The sequence below is a fragment of the Ixodes scapularis genome, unplaced genomic scaffold (genome assembly GCF_016920785.2).
Source record: "Ixodes scapularis isolate PalLabHiFi unplaced genomic scaffold, ASM1692078v2 ptg003260l_1__unscaffolded, whole genome shotgun sequence".
Classification (NCBI taxonomy): Eukaryota; Metazoa; Arthropoda; class Arachnida; order Ixodida; family Ixodidae; genus Ixodes; species Ixodes scapularis.
Window position 1 is genome coordinate 242,461 of NW_024610310.1, and position 16,576 is coordinate 259,036.

Genomic DNA, 16,576 nt, shown 5'->3' on the forward strand with positions numbered 1-16,576 from the left:
CGGCCCGCCACACGGCAGCCAGTCGGCAACTAGCGGGAGGGGCGGTTCTCGGAGACGCGGGTATTAAAATATAAAAAAATCGCGAAAAATGCCATTTTTCATAATTCACGAATTTGAGGTCTATATAGTCCAGAGTATGTCCTCACGAAATATAAATGCTCAATTCGATCTCTAAATAGGAAGTAATGACAATTTGTAAGCGTTGACAGACCCGACTTGAAGCCTAAACTCTGAAATGTAAACGAAATTCAAGCCGTCTGAGCTCTGCAACGGCTCAACCGATTGCAGCCATCTTGGTCTTGTTCAAAAGCTGGTTTCCCGCGCTTATTTTTCCAGTGCTTCAAAGCGGCGTACCCCTCAAAGCCGTGGCGTCATCGATGCCGGACGAAAGGCCGTCACCAGCGCTAGAAAGGCGCTGATTGGGCAAAGAGCGCGCTACTCTGAGGAGCAGCTTTCTCATTGGCCAAGACGCGCGCTTCCTCTCCTGGCTTCCCCAGCGTGACGTCCAAGTCGCTCCGCGGGCTCCCGCGTCGTCTGCTTTCCCACGCTTCGCCGTTCGAGACGCACGTTACATTCGGATTTCTCCACTTTCTCTATCAATTTTTTCATTGTTTTCTTTGTGCTTCCTAGTATTTCGTATGTTCCCTGTCTTCTACACATCGTGAGTGTAAATATTTTGATACCTCCTCTTTGTTTAGCTTTGCTTTTTCCTTTCTGCGCCGTTGTTCTTTGTTTCGTTCTGCGCACTTCGATGGTTGGGGACGCCGGTTTGAAACTCAACACGCAGAGACTAAACAGAAAGAGCAGACGTGCCTAGACCTCCGCATCGAGAAGAACCTTCCGCTTCGCCGATGCGCAAGTCGCTCTACCGCTGGTGGAAGCGACTGGATTAAGTTTGTATTCGACACCTTCGCCGATGCCTAGGGGGAAAACAACTAAAAAAGCCCTCAGGGCTAACCAATACGCCTCGCAAGTGGGCTCATTTTCGTCTTCTGCGCATGAGAAAGGAAGTAGCGGTGACGTCAAAACGGCGAGCCCTGATTGGCTGATCGCGACTCCCTATCTCAGCGTCGTCTGCTTCTTTGCAAAGTCGTCTGCTCGCAACATCGCCTGCGTCTGTCTTACCTTTCCTGCGACTTTCGGAAGTGCAGGTCTTTACGAGCGAGCTCGACTTCGCCTTTCAGAGAGGGCAGACGAAGTAATTCGAGCGGTACGTCGTTTTTGTCTAACTAGCAGACGCGCATCAAGGAGGGAAGTCAAAGGAGTAACTGGCGAGGTGTCCTGAGGCGCCGAGGTTTGTTTGCTAAGAACCGAGGGTGAGCGTGTTAGTGTTCGCAAGTTCCCACTTAAATACTTTTTCCCTCCTTTCGTGTGCGGCGAGACCCCTCATTCTTTAACGGCGTCGGCGGGTTGGCGCAGTTAACGTCGTCTGCTTTATGTCTGCTAGTCAAAGCGATGGCTGCTTTACCTTTCCTGCGTCTGTCGGATATTCACCGCTTTTTCATTGGCGAGAGTCACCGTTGCCTCGGGAAACAAGGAGATAACAAGAGGAAGAAATTGACCTCTTTTTTATCTAAAATTGAGGTCAGCGATCAAAGTATAATACGGGAAGGGTTCACAACGGTCGTGCGGGCATATTCCATTCAGCACGCCAGCCGGTCATGGGCAGACGGTCGCCGAGCCGCGGAGTGCCTGCTAGGCCTAACTGCTGAAGCTTGCTTGGTCGCGTTCAATGGAATCGTGGCCGTTGGAGCTTTTCCCGGGTGTTTGTGGATCCAGCGTTCTTGTTCGTCGTGGTCTGTTTCAAGTACTTTTTACTTTTTTCTTGCTGCTTGAAGTCGGGACGCATGAGAAGCGCACGTAGAAAAATAAACGTCCGTGGGTCGTCGCAACCGCGACGCTGTCAGCCATGCTGATTTGATCGCAAGAAGTGCGTAAGACAGCTTCGGAGCTGTTGTGGGATTTCGTCGTGACCTGCGCAAAACTTACGAAAATTTCGCTTCAAGAATACGAATTTGTTCTCAAGTTTTGTTTTACGCACGTTTTTGGCGTAAGATCGTTTCGTGAATGTGGCATGTGCACTTGCGAAAGTCGCAGGAAAGGTAAGACAGATGCAGACGATGTTGCGAGCAGACGATGTTGCAAAGGAGCAGACGACGCTCAGATAGGGGGTCGCGATCAGCCAATCAGGGCTCGGCGTTCTGACGCTACCGCTACCCCCTGCGCAAGCAGACAAACTTGCTCTCCGCATTGTTGCATATGGGGCTGCTTTCCCTACCCGTGTCTCTTTTTTAGTATGCAATTCTAACCAAAGGCATCCCATCAAAACATTGTTACTTATGCATATCCAAATTTCGAAGTCTATTACCCCAGCTTTGTTTTTTTCAGCATAGGCTTTTGATTCACTTGCGCTCAACCGATTTTCATAAACTCTGTACAATTTTCTTTGGAATCAACTACACTGCAAGCTAAAGCTACTTTTATTATAATATTTAGGTATATAGGACTGGCATTTCATTATTAGGCATTCTTATACCCCTGCCAGACGGGCACCTAAAAGGACCTTTACGCCCTTCAGGATCTTCAAATGACCTTTACGTTCTGCCGTGCCAGACGGCACAAGTAAATATCATTTAGAGGATGTTTACAGCGATTGAACTCCCGCAGCTCGTTCAAACGCATAAAGCACGTTCACGCCTGAAAGATAATATTTCCGCTATATAAATAATTTTTTTAAGTTTTTCTAAAGCAAACAAAATATTAGAAAAAACAAAATGACGAGTTCAGTCGAGTGATTACAACAATGTCTGCTTTATGCCCATGCACAGTGGTTTTTTGGCAATTAGCGGCAACCCTGAGCGTCGCCCGCTCGCTTGGAGGGGCGTTGCCAGGTACCAGGGGGTAAAGGTGGGTGAGGAGGAGTGGCAAATCCCGTGCGCCGACACCCGGGGTCCCGAGTGAACGATCGCGAAAGAGAGCGACAGAACACGAGAGAAAGAAAGCAACGTTGCCATGGTAAACGCGGTAAACGTGAAGAGTGTAAACTCTCAGCAATATAAACAGTGATAATTTAACGTTGTAAACTAAATTCTGAGCTATTCTAACGCTTATAAAAAGCAAGAAAGTCATTACGCTGCATTAACTTCCCTTCTGTCGAAATCTCGGAAATCTGGTGGTTGCGCAATTTCGTATTCCTCAACCGCGCCCAGCCGCGCCCCACCGGCGAAGCCGGGTATATGGTTTAGTTTAGCATTAACGCGAGGCCGTACATCTGCGCGTTATGCAAAAAGAAACCTTCGAAAGGAACGCGAGTATCTTTACACCGGTAAGTTCGTGGATTGTTGAAGTTCACGAAACTGCTTTGATGATGTAACCGTGTTTGGGACCCCGAGGGTCTGCCTGCATGGTCCGCCGCTTGCGGCAGCCAGAATGTATGGGAAAATGGCGGACCTTTTCCTCTAGAGTTAGTATATGATCTCTATGCCAGGTACCCTTGCTCGGTCCTGTTGCTCAGTGCATGCACTCCTTCCCGTTCTTTACGCTTTTGCCCTGTTCAGTTCGGCGTCGTGCTCGCGCTTGAGTTTCAACGCAGTTGCCCCAGTTTGTTCCTTCGATGGATCTTCCTCCCGATGTTGATCCGGCTACGATGGACCCTGCGTCTCGTGTCGCGTTCCTGGTGTGCCTGCGCAACCACCATGAAAGTGGTTTAGCATCGCTGAATAGTTCTTTGTCGTCGATCACGGAGGCTTTGACGTCGATCAGCTCCGACGTTCAGTCTGCCCGACGAGAAGCTAATTTCCTCGAGGAAAGGCTTCTTGCAAACAGCCTGGTCATCGCTGCAGTGACAGCAGGAGAAACGACCATGCCGCGGAGCGTCCAAGCGTACTTTCGGGGTGAAGATGGTTTGAGGAGACGCTACCGAACCTGCCGGAGCCACTTCAAGCAGGCTTTCCGGGGGATGCCGGCGACCTTTCGGTACATTGTGGACGTTTGTCGGCCCCACATGGAGCGCCAGGTCACCCCTATGCGCCCCACTATATCGGTCGAGAAACGAGTTGGAGCTGCGCTCTACAAGCTGTGTTCCAGCGTGGAAGACAGGACCGTCGCCCACTTGTTCGGCCTGGGGCGGTCAACGGTCAACGATAATTACAAAGAGTTCTGCCACATCGTCGTTTCCGAGCTGGAGCGCGACTGGCTCAAGATGATGACTGCCGCCGAACTCCCCGACCACGTCCGCGAGTTCCAGGCTGCCCTGGAATTTCCGCAGGGCATAGCCGCGCTGGACGGCTGCCACTTCCCCGTGTCGCCACCTAAGGTCAACGCCAGCGACTACTACAACTACAAGGGCTGGTAAGTACACTAATTAAAAAAAAAAAGATAGCTGCGTTTAATGGATTTCAGTAGAGTAGATTGTTGGGCTAGTTCGTTTTGGAACTTGGAATACATTTTAGCGCTCAAAGCACAAGGACACAAAGACGAGAATCGCACTGTGGCGTCCGATTCTCGTCTTTGTGTCATGTTTTCAGCGCTAAAATGTATTCCGCGTTTAATGAGGTGGAAATGACGAAACATTACCGAAACACGAGATGCTAGCAGGTGATTGTTAGCTTGTCATTTTCAATAATGTGCCGTGCTAGCTCTGATAATGTGTAAAAATTTTCTTTTTGAATCTACAGCTTTAGGAAAACCCGAAGCCTCACGTATTGTGTGTGAAAAACTGACGCATGCATTGTATTATTTTTCTCCAGGTACAGCATCATTCTCCTGGCCCTTGTAGACCACCGGTACCGGTTCCGGTACGTCAACGTGGGGACGCCAGGGCGGTGCCACGACGCGCACGTCTTTCGGAGGTCGGCACTGGCCAAAATTCTGGAAGGGCCAACGTTTACAACACCAATGGTCACCATCAACGGGACTGCCGTGCCGCCACTGGTTCTCTGCGACCAAGCCTTTCCTCTGACGTGCAACATGCTGAAGCCATACGCACGCAAGAATGTTGCGGGACAGTCTCCGCAGGAGAAGTTCAACCGGCAACTGTCGTCTGCACGTAGGGTCGTGGAGAACGCCTTCGGCAGGATCAAGGCACGGTTCCGCTTCATCATGAAGCGGCTGGAGTGCGACGTGGACAACGCCCGCTTCGTTATACGGGCTTGCTGCACGTCGAATAACATCTGCGAGCACTTCAATGACGGCATGGAGTCCCAGTGGCTCACCGAAGTTGGCACGGAGGCCCGCCTCTACGAGCAGCCAGTCTACAACATGGATGCCGTGGCAGGCAATGGTTCGAGTGTCCGGGACTCCATTGCTGCCTACCTTCACCAGCACTAGAGTGAAGAGTGAAGCAAAAGCCCTTTCGAGTTCCACCGGAACAAAGGCCCTTTTGAGGACCAGCAGACCAAAGGCCCCTTGACCACCACAGAAGAAAAGGCCCTTTTGAGCGCCAGCAAGGGCTCTTCTCAAAGCCAAAAAAATTTGGCTTTAGAACTGACTTCTTTCGATGCCTCCTCCCGTTGTCTCAAATGAAGTTAAACCGCAGTACAGTCACGCCCACTTATAACGGCCGCAGATATAACGAACGCTCGCTTAGTACGAACAAGGGTGGTGCTACCGTCAAAATATACATTGGGGCAATGGCACAGTGTCTCACATAGAACGAACTGTTGCGGCCTCACCACTCGGTTAGAGCGAACGCGAAGCTGTCGGACCCCGTAGTTGACCGAGCCGGCGGTGCTTGGCGCGGTTTCGCTCGACTGCGAACCCGCGGCAGACGAACTTCGCCCACGGAGCGTCCCCCGGACGCTCCTTTGCGGAGAAAATAAAGAAAAAAAGAAAAAGCGCGCGTTGGAAAATGAAAACGAAAAAGCGCGCGCGTGCGGTGACGAAAGAGAAAGTGGCGCCGCCCGCGTCGTCGGGATGCATCCACGTGATCTGCGTCGACCAATCCGGAAAGTTCGGCGCCTGCTCTACCCGCTTTACCGGCCCAAACCGGTTCTCCATTTGTTGCTGCTCCGTTGCCACCCCGGACCGCGGATATTGAGCCGTCGATTCTTTCTGTGCGATGGCACTGCGTTGACATCGTTGCCGCATTCGTGCTCTTCCCAGATCGGGGATTTGAAGGTTGCCTCAACGCGTGAGTCCAAGGGCTTGACTTGCGCCTGGTGCGATGGCGGACTGTATGCCGACCTCTTCAGGTGCTAAAAGGAAAGCAGTCGTCATTGCAACGAAGATGGCCATTGTTAATGAACTTGCTCAAGGTGCAAAAAACGGCGATTTGGTCAAGAAGTACGGACTGTCGAAATCGACCATTTCGACCATTGCTAAGGACAAGGAAAAGATTCTTGGTGCTACCGTGAATGCCAACCCGACAAGAAAGCGCCTTTGGAAGGCGACCTACGCGGACGTTGAGGACGCACTGCTGACGTGGTTCGCTGACGCCCGGTCTCGCAACGTTCCGATCAGTGGACCGCTGATGCTCTCCAAGGCTAAAGACTTCGCCTTCCTTTTGGACTTTCCCGATTTCAGCCCAGGCAATGGATGGCTCCACCGGTTTAAGGCTCGCCACGGAATTGTTTTCAAGGCGGTTGTCGGCGAGGCCGCGTCTGTGAACAACGAGGACGTCGATGCATGGCTTTTCGACAACCTCCCAACAATTGCGAGCTATGCTCCACGGGACGTTTACAATGCCGACGAGACTGCGTTGTTTTATCAGATGTTGCCATTTAAAACGCATGCCTTGAAAGGCGACAAGTGCGCGGGAGGTAAGAACAGCAAGTTGCGGATAACCGTTCTTCTCTGTGCCAATATGGACGGCAGTGACCGGCGGCTACCTTTTGTTATTGGCAAGTCACGTAAGCCGCGATGCTTTGGAAGCTACGTGCCCGTACGCTACAGGAACAATACGAAAGCCTGGATGAGCCGCGACTTATTCGCCGAGTGGCTTGTCGAGTTTGACCGCGACATGGCACGAAAAAACAGGAAGGTCCTGCTCGTGCTGGATAACTGTGCGGCGCACCATGTGCAGCTTTCCTTGAGTGCGGTGACAGTACTCTTCTTGCTTCCCAATGCAACCTGCAAAATTCAGCCCCTGGATATGGGCATTATTCATGCGTTCAAGGTGTGCTACCGGCGGCGCGTCATCCAACGCTTGTTGATCGCAATTGATCGGCCAGATGCCGCCATGCCGGTTCGCATCAGCTTGCTTGCCGCCGTGGAGATGTTGAAGGCGGCGTGGATGGAACTCACCGCGGAGTGCATAGCAAATTGCTTCCGCAAGGCGGGTTTTATGGGCCCAGGCACCGAGGACGCCATAGATCACCCACAGGAAGGCCGGTCGCACGAGGACTTGTGGCAACGCGTCGTTGACACGCAGCTGGCCGAACCTGACGTTGCCTGGGACGATTTCGTTTCTGCTGATGACGACGCCGACATCGCGGAGCCGTGCACTGACGAAGCTATTGTGCGTGAAGTGCGAGCCCTTCCCGACTGCCCAGAGACCGACGAGGACGATGACGAGGATGCTGCTCTACCGCCGGTTGCTGTGAACGCTTCAACCGCGATCGGTTACATCGCGTCGCTTAAGGAACTCGTGTGCAGCAGAGGTCTTGGTGATGAACATATTACCGCGCTGGAAAAATTAGAAACGGCAGTGATGCGATCAGCTTTGAAGAAGCAGACTTGCATCATGGACTTTTTTCAAAAATAAAGTTAACTTTCTTCTCGCTTGCTCTTTTTGCCTGTATTATAGGTGGTCCCCTTACTACGAACTTTGGATACAACGAACAAATGCCGCGTGGCGATCAAGTTCGTTATAAGTGGGCTCGACTGTATTTATTTGAACATTTCTACCATTTTTCAGTTTTTATCTTTTTTTTTTATGTCTGAATGAAGACGGTAGAGTTGTGCACGTTTCAACTTTGATGCCCCATCTGGCAGGGTAGCACGAGACACGGTTTGGGCACAAGTTCCAGGCCGAAGGTTTCTCAAAAGAGAGTTGAAACTTTCTTTTGAGTCACTAACGTAGTACTTGTGTCCACTCTGCATTCCTGTCTGGCCTATCAGTACTAGATGTGGAACTTGCTGGGTACTATTGGTGAGGAGATCAAGGCCTGCGTGTTTGCTCCTCTAAACATAATCAATAGCAGATCCCCTTAGCACCCTTTAGGTAGCCCGGATGAGCACCATCGTCTGCTCCATTGCCTGCTTCAGTGGTCATGCTCAGAACGAGCTCACATTAACAAACTGCTAAGACCGGCAACCAATGGTGTCGCGAGAAATTACATTAGTAGGCTGCTAATACAGGCAATCTTGTAGTTGTATTCACATTGTAAATAACTGTGGAAGCTCTCTATCGCACTCTGCAGTCGCGCACACACAGCTGTGGCCGCCAGTGAACGAGACATAGTTGCGACGTGACCCATACTCTCGTCAAGCTTCGGGCTGTTTGCCGCTTGGGGCGGGTCAGGGATCTACGAATCAAAGGTCATGCGAAGGCCTTGTCTTCTAAGTGGTATTGCTCCAACCCATTTGTTGTCCCCACACCTCGGTGTTTACCCGACACGTCTGTGGACATGCCCACAGGCCTTGTGGTCATGTTCGCCTCATCTTCTGCAATAAAGCGCAGGGTAGTGTAACATACAAATACTAACACGAAACAAAGTCACGTTTATTGTTGGTGCCGGATCTTTCCCGAAAGCAGTTGTCGGAGAATGCGAGCTCGACCCACTTCGGCTTTTGTGCCGAGCTGGGCATATGCGCCTTGCATGCTGCATTCTTCATGCAGGCCGGAGTAGAAACAAAAGAGCCCTTCGTTCCCCGCAAGCAACTGAACACAAACTCCAGCCAAACGCTGACGCAGCGTTCGGTTTCGTCAGCCAAGCGCTGGCTCATTGTTATTTCTCGTCCCCATCTGTGTAGTTCTAAAGTTAGTCACTTGGGGTGTCAGGGTCTGATCTCCTCTCCAATATTAACTGGAGATGCTGGAGTTTCGGAAAGATTCACCCTTCTCGCTCCAAGTCAAATTTGGGGGTTTTACATGCCAAACCAACGATGGGCATCTGGCACGCCCCAGCGGAGGATTGAGGATTAATTTGGACCACCTGGGGATCTTTTGACTATACTGAAAGCTTGGTTACACGGCGCCTCCTCCACAATAAGCCTCCGTCAGATTGCGGGCACCTGGGCCGGGATTCGAACCCGCCACATGGGATCCGTAGGCCACCACCCTCGCCTCGGAGCCACCGAAGTGGCTACCCTTCTCGCCCTGTCAGTCACTATAACAGCAAGACACAGGAGTGTCACTTTCCATAACATTTTTCTTTTGTGTGTGGGTGGGGGGTGGGGGGGTAGTATGAATATTAATGCGTAGTAGAACACTTGGAATTGTGCATGTTAACAATAAAGACATATCAAATACCATAGCTAGATGAATAATTGCTCCCAAGTACAACACAAATGTGCTCCATCCGCTTACTTTGGTGCTTTATTTAGAAAAGCGATCATCGCCGCAGTCAAGTCTTCCTGCGCCTTCGCAGCACGTTCTTGTTGCTTTAAAGCACGTTCTAGCGCTTGCAACACAAGTTCTTTCTGAACGAGCTCCCGCTCTCGGAGCTCGAATTCCTTTGCTCGAGCGGCTTCAAAGCTGAAACGGAGGAGCTTCTGCTCCTCAATTGCTGCCCTAATGAGGGCAGTATTTGGGTGCTGAGCCTTTTTTTCAGAGGCGCCCTCGCTGGCACGGACACGCTGTTGCTTGCAGAGGTGCTTGCAGCGCAGCTGGTGCTCGCGGTGCTCGCCCTCCTTGAGCTTGCAGCCAAGCTTTCTCCTCTGTGCCCGCTCAAATCTGGTGCCTCGAAGCCGACTCCAGCGGCTGCGACATCATGTGAGTCGTCTCCCACGTCCATAGGTGGCTCCTCAAACATCTCGCCATCCTCTGCACCTCCATCCTGCAAACCTGCAAGCAACTGAGAAAATTTCCATACAATCAGATATTCATATTAAACCGCAATTCAGGTATTATAATCCATCTCGCAACAACTTGGCAAACTTTGGAAGCTACACCCTCGTGATTCCACAAGTGCATCGGTGTGAGGCATGTTGCATCATTGAACAGATGTACCATCACTTTCGGGTGCACGGGCATGAGGAATCTGCTGTCATCTTTGGCTTCTTCAACTCCTTTCTTAACTATATGCAATGAACTGACACCCATCCAGTGCTCGCTGAAGAACTACCTGGCCACCACCTTTGGTCAGAAGTCTACCAATTACACCACTGGTTTTGCCTATATTCTGTTTCACGATAACTTGGCAAACTGTGGAGGCTACGGCTCCTGCGACCCAAAAACAGCGTTGGAGCGAGGCATGTGACACTATGTCACGGGAGCGTTTGTGTCACTGTTCCAAAATCAAGACCTGGAGGAACTGGCTGTCATCTGCTGACCAAAAGTCGTCTGCTGTGAAACCAACCAACTTCAGATGAACATTCACCGGCGCAACATTGCCATCCGCTAGGGTAGTGAGCTCTTTGGAAACAGTTTATGAGACAACCATACGTTCAATTTACTAGCGAATCTGTGGTGGGTGCTAATGCCAAGGCACGGTGCGATGTTCGAGCGGAAGTGGTGGATTACACGGCTGCAATCGTTCACGTATCATTCAAAAGCCATATTGTTCCTGGGAAAGGGTTGATCCGTATTAAGTATCATTGAAAAAAAGTAACATGTCTTCATCTTCCGTGTCATGTAGTGTGGCGGACAGAAGGGTCTCACTGCAACACTACTAACAGTAAAAGAAGCCTAGAACAACTTTTTGTCACGGACAATGCTGTTGTTGTGGTGGTAACGAGGCTTAGCTCCGTGGCCTCGATTATGGAGTGTTGTCACGTGCCTTGCTCAGACACTCTTATTGGGTCGCGGAAGCTGCAGCCTCCACAATTCGCCAAGTTATCGTGAAACGGAGTATAGAGCTGCTCTATACAGCAGCCTTAGCTCCACAAAGTAACAACACGAGGACTAACTTACCCGACAAGTGAGAGACCTGCAGTCGCCTGCTCCACTTTCGGTATCGTCACCATTGCATTGCCGATGGCCCGTCTAGGAACCTCCAACGAGGGCACATAAAGGACAGTAGCCACCCTTCGGAAGCGCTAGTGTAGCTTTGAGGTATTTCCTCTTCTATTTGATGAAGGACGAGTCCCAGTTCATGCAGAATCGCTGGATCTCTGACAGGTAGGTCGGAAGCAGACGACTTGCTTTTCGTATAAGAGCTTGCCGATCTGTTTGTAAACACGAGTTGGTGTATGTAGGAACCGTTGAATATCTAATAATACAGAAACCTTGTTATGAAAGATTGATATCACCAGCCGACCTGCACTACTGCAGGCGTTGCACGGTCCAAGCAGCTCTCTACGACCAGGCTGCTGTTGTTGAGCGGCAGCGACCCCATGAACCTATGGATGGCGAAGTAGTAGGCCCAGGTCTGCTTCCCGGATCCCGAGGTGGTGCCTTCCCGTGCATGCTTCCTAAAAATTAAGGCAGCTGTAAGTGTCACATTCATGTAGTTCCGTAAATGTACATGCAACACTCACAAAACCTAATAAACATAAATCGCTTTGCAAACCACCTTCAGATTGAAGATTGGCACACACATGATGCTACCTGTTTTACATGGCTTGCATGTGACGTCATGGCATTGTGCAGGTGGCCAGTTCTACTTACTATTGCTGAAAAAAACAACCTCAGTGGGGTGGAACATATGCTGCAGAAGGGACACACATACCAGCTGCCACAACAGCAAGTGGTATGATGTCAGTGATAACCGTGTATATAGTGCCAGCACATAAAAATCAGCATGTTTTACTTTCTAATCGTATCGCAATGTCAGGTTAGGCCTTCTGTGGCATTGCCTGTTATTGCTTACAACATACAAATACGTATAAAATAGTTGAAGTCGAAGGGATTGATGGCTGTTCGAAGGAAACTCAAAAATCTGTTTCTGAACGTGTCGGACTAAGACTCTACCAAGGGGGTCGAAGCATGCGCTTTAAGGGCATACGGATCCCACTGCTTCTGGATGGAGTTTTGACGGCAACCTCTGGGCTGTGTGAAGCGCCTCAACGAGGAGGGGTAAAACCAAAACAAGCCACAACAAGAGTTGTCATCACTAAACCCGACTCTGAAAAATGCGGTACTCGGTGTCTTCACTGCTGTCGACGCTGAGAGCACTGCTGATATCTGTCGAGTCCGACTGTTGCGCCAATCAGACACCTTTGGGTCGCCGTGGGAAGGAATTTAATGTTTTTAATTTCTGACTGTTTACTCAAGTTTCTTCAGTGAATTTTTTTGTACCCTTGATGCATGTTCACCGCCACCTTTATGCAAAATTGTAGCTTGATACGTTTAGAAACCGATTTATGCCGTCCCTTCAAAAAGTCATCGATCCCTTTGACTCGCCCTGTAGATTTAAACGGATTTTGCTCCTAGGTGAGTTTAGCTCTTCAGTACCGATGTCTTATGTGGTTTGAGCCTCGGAGATCATGAAACATGGCAAGTCAGCTGTGAAGCTTTGAACATTGCTGCAGGCGAAGACGGCTACTCAAAACGCGTACGAGCTACGCAAAGGAGCGGTGGCCGAACACGGCACGCGAGACAAACACTGCAGGTAGGCGAGCCCTGTATTTGCGCGCCGTGCAAATTGAACGGTCGTCCCTATCGGCACTGTTTGGCGTGCGTGTGTTCGTAGGACTAGAAGGTTACACCAAACGTGTGAAGTTTTCCTTACCGATAAGTGCTGCACAGATTCTCGATCTTGTTGTGGACTTGGTCCCTCGTCGTTCGAAAGCCCAGGGCCCCCAACGCTTCCGCGATCTCGGCGTAAACGGCACCGTTTCTCTTGGCGCGACGGAGGTCCTCCAGCCGATCCTCCCAAAGCCGAATCAGCACCCAGGTCGCGTCGACGCTCCAATGGACGCGCGGCGACCCCTTCCTACTCGTCGACGCTCCTCCGTCGTTCGACATATCGCAAGACGCGAGAGATATAGAAATATATATGTACAAAACAAAGGTTAAATATATACAGTACAGTTAGTAATACACTATTAAAGGATGATAAAATATAAAGTAGAGAAATAAAAGCTAGATAACTATGGTTGTAAGAAAAATCGAAAGGGGGAAAACCGAAGTGCCGAAGCGAACGGTGCGAGCAGGCGAGCAGCGGGACGACTACGCCTACTAGATAGCTGGGGCCGTGGGTACAAAAAACTATTAGTAGAGCGAGGTCTGCACAGGTTATACGTCAAACACGCTCTTTTTTAATAAAAAAATTACAAAAATATTTATTTTAGAAATCAGTACGATCTTTATTTTCAATCCGCGTCTCTAGTGTAGACTGCTGCTGACGAGAGTAGGCCTTTAGCAGCCGTAAAGGAGTTGTGGGAACTCAGGTTCCCGAAAAGGACCTTTACGCTAAATGTCAATTGAGTTGCCGTGTGACACTGCCTAAATGACATTTACACTAAAGGTCCTTTGGCGTAAAGGTCCTTTTAGGTGCCCGTCTGGCAGGGGTATTATAGCCTCTATTATATGACTTCTGTTCACTTTAATTCTTTTACATGATTATTTTGTGCTAAAGAGATAAAATAGTTTAGCTTGTATGGCATTTCTTTAGGAAGCAAGTGATACTTTTTTGCATTATTTAATCTTTTTTTAAACCCATGCTCAAATTAGCTAATTAATATTTTATATTGTTGATAACTTTTGACAAAGAAATATCTGAAATCTGATTGCAGTTATGGAATCAGCATAGTAAACTGCATGCCTATGCAAACAATCACAGACAAACCAATAAACAAAAAATATTCTTGGATAACCCACTTCCTCCCAGTGTGATTTTATCACCATTTCACTAATTCTTTACTTTTTCATATTTTTTTTCTGATGTTCCCATGAATGGATTACGTCATTTTTTATGTCAAGTTGTTCAGGAAGACTTACACTACAACTTGATGGCAATTATTGTTTATCATTCTTCACACAATTTTCTATGTTCAATGTTAAAACTTTAACTTCGATTTTGTCATCTTCGTGTTTTTTGTCAACATGCTTAGCCTTACGGGGGTTTTCATGATGTTTTTATCGTAGCATTCTGGAAACTCTGATACCGTTTTATTCAGAAAGGACTGGACTACGGAGTAAAGCTATTTTTTTACAGTCTAGAGTTAAAAAAAAAAAAATTATGATAAATAATGTGACCTTAATAATGTCATAATTGGCATAATTAGCCAATTTTTATATAATAGTCATTTTGTGAAAATTTAAATAGCTTTGTAATGCATGGCAGACCTTTAGCTATGCATCTACATTAATTAAAAAAATAGTTTTTGTTGGAAATGGCCTTAACGACCCGTAAGAAATTACCAAATTAGGCAACGCTATTTTTTATAACTTGAGAACTACTTGAGATATTTTAAAACTGATTTCATACTTAAATTGAGGAACATGAAGCACATATGCAGTGATTTTCATTAAAACAGCTGCAAAAATAAAATAGTCAATTTTTTTGCCTTGAAGGGATGGTGAACCGAAATTCTGATTTAAAAAAAACAATGCTGGATATGTAGGCGGGACGCTACAATCCCTACAACACTACTAGTAAGGCGATATCTCAAATGGACGGCCGTATTTTCGGAAAAAGAAGTCAAGATTGAACCAGGCCGACGAGGTGCGTGACCGTCAAAATACCTAGTTTCCTCCTCTCTTCGCTTCGCTCCCCCAAGGCCGCCAGGCGGAAAAAACGCGAGGCCGTTCCCTCTTCTTCTCGGAGAAACATGACGTCAACATTCCTGCCAAATGCGCCTCCTTTTTTTAAAAATATGGTCTTCCGTTCGGGATATCGCTGTATGAGTGATGTTATGGTGTTTGTAGCATCCCGTTGCACGCTTTTGCCGCGTGTTTTGGGGAATCCAGATTTCGGTTAAGCATCCCTTTAAGGGGATGGCCTGAGCGGCCGACGGTAGTTGTTGCCCGGAGCGGTTGGCCAGAACTGTGCTGGAGCATCATGGTAATAAACCCTGCTCGACCCCAAGGAATGAGTCGTCTGGTTGATTACCTCCGGCGGACGGCGGAAGTCGAACGCCACACTCTATGGTTTTCAAACGTTCGCCCCCTTAAGAACAAGCTGCCCGACTCAAAGAACTGACGTCATTCTTTCGCGACACAATATTTGCTGTATGTGAGACATGGCTAGACGCCTCTGTCTTTGATGGGCAGCTAATCGATCTCACACAGTTCTCCCTGTTCCAGCAAAATCGTCGCTCAACAAGGGGCGGCGTCCTTCTTGCCGTACCAAAACACCTGCCTTGTCGTCGCCTCGACTACCTCACCCATTTTGAAAAACAGCGCGAATAACACATGGACAAGGAGAGAACACACAGGACGAGGCGCTGACTATCAACTATTTATTCAGAACACATACAGAGAAATGTTTTCTGAATAGATAGTTGAAAATCAGCGCCTCGTCCTGTGTGTTCTCTCCTTCTTGTTCATGAGTTATTCGCGCTGTTTTTTTTACTTCAATGGTCATATCAACTGGTCCGACCCCGAAACTCCCATACCATCCAATCTACTTGACGATGTGCTATTAGACATACTGGAAACAACCGGCCCCACCCAACTTTGCAATTCTCCGTCCTATACCTCTCGGAACGGGACCACAATTTTCCTTGACCTTGCCCTCACCAACAACCCCACCTTATCCCACCGCTGCACGGTCATCCCTAGTCTCCCAGGCTCCGATCATCAGGCCCTCCTCACCAACATCCACTGCACAGCTCCCAAGCAAGGCCACCAAGCCAGGAACTTTCTGCAGTTCGCAAAAACAGATTTCCCTCATCTCAACCAACTCATCCATCTCGCTCCTTGGTCCATAGTGTTTGATCACCAGTTGGCTGATGATGCCTACAACCTATGGCTCGACATGATGTCAGCTATTCAGCGCGAATGTGCTCCCGTCAGGGTCAATCGGAAGCGTGGCAACCTTCCGTGGATGACAAAGGAGATTGTGACCCTTGTAAGATGCAAAAACCGTCTATTCAACAAAGCGCGGAAAAATCAAAACCCTACTCATCTCAGTCAAGCCAGCCAAGCCCGCAAGGAAGTTGTAGTAAAGTACTACCGAATCGCCGGTGTGGCGATATGTTCTACTAAGAACTGAAGAGCCAGGACAGTAAACGTCTTTACTTCATGATGGCGGATGCCGAACCGCCGCTCGCGCGCTCGGCTCCAGACGTGTGTGTGTTGTCGTCGTCGTCTAGTCTCAGTTCCCATCATATCTTCCCCCTTAAAAAGAAGACTGGAAGGGCTGAACCTTTTTCCTTTCTCGAGTCGAGCGCCGTGGAAGTGGCACAGGAGTTGAGAGGGGCTGGTTCTGGTTTGTTGAGGGACTTTTAGATGAACTTGGGTTTGCGGGAATTGAATCAGTGGGATTCGGGCCCGGCAATGGGTCCAGCCCTCGTTCAGCTAGAGCTCCGTCGCAGGGAACCTTGCTCTCTGATGTAGGTGTGAGTGGCGCCTCTGGGTCAGTCCATT

The 16,576-nt window shown here is 49.1% G+C and overlaps 3 protein-coding genes and 1 pseudogene across 3 annotated transcripts; 3 read left to right on the forward strand and 1 right to left on the reverse strand.

Annotated features, from left to right (window-relative positions):
* The first annotated feature begins 4,030 nt into the window (after positions 1–4,030).
* LOC120839329 lies at positions 4,031–5,418 on the forward strand. Its single transcript, XM_040209595.3, has 2 exons — positions 4,031–4,350; positions 4,749–5,418. The coding sequence occupies exons 1-2, from the start codon at positions 4,202–4,204 to the stop codon at positions 5,326–5,328; spliced, it is 729 nt and encodes a 242-aa protein (XP_040065529.3). The 5' UTR covers positions 4,031–4,201; the 3' UTR covers positions 5,329–5,418.
* Positions 5,419–6,226: 808 nt separating this feature from the next.
* On the forward strand, positions 6,227–7,723 carry LOC120839327 (tigger transposable element-derived protein 6-like). Its single transcript, XM_040209593.3, has one exon. The coding sequence runs from the start codon at positions 6,227–6,229 to the stop codon at positions 7,700–7,702; it is 1,476 nt and encodes a 491-aa protein (XP_040065527.1). The 3' UTR covers positions 7,703–7,723.
* A 1,742-nt stretch (positions 7,724–9,465) lies between these two features.
* LOC115315541 lies at positions 9,466–12,985 on the reverse strand (annotated as a pseudogene).
* Positions 12,986–15,563: 2,578 nt separating this feature from the next.
* LOC115315573 lies at positions 15,564–16,202 on the forward strand (the record flags this gene model as incomplete). The annotated part of the gene is made up of 1 exon (XM_029974767.4): positions 15,564–16,202. A coding segment is annotated over one exon (639 nt), but the record flags the coding sequence as incomplete, so codon positions are not given.
* Between the last annotated feature and the right edge of the window lie 374 nt (positions 16,203–16,576).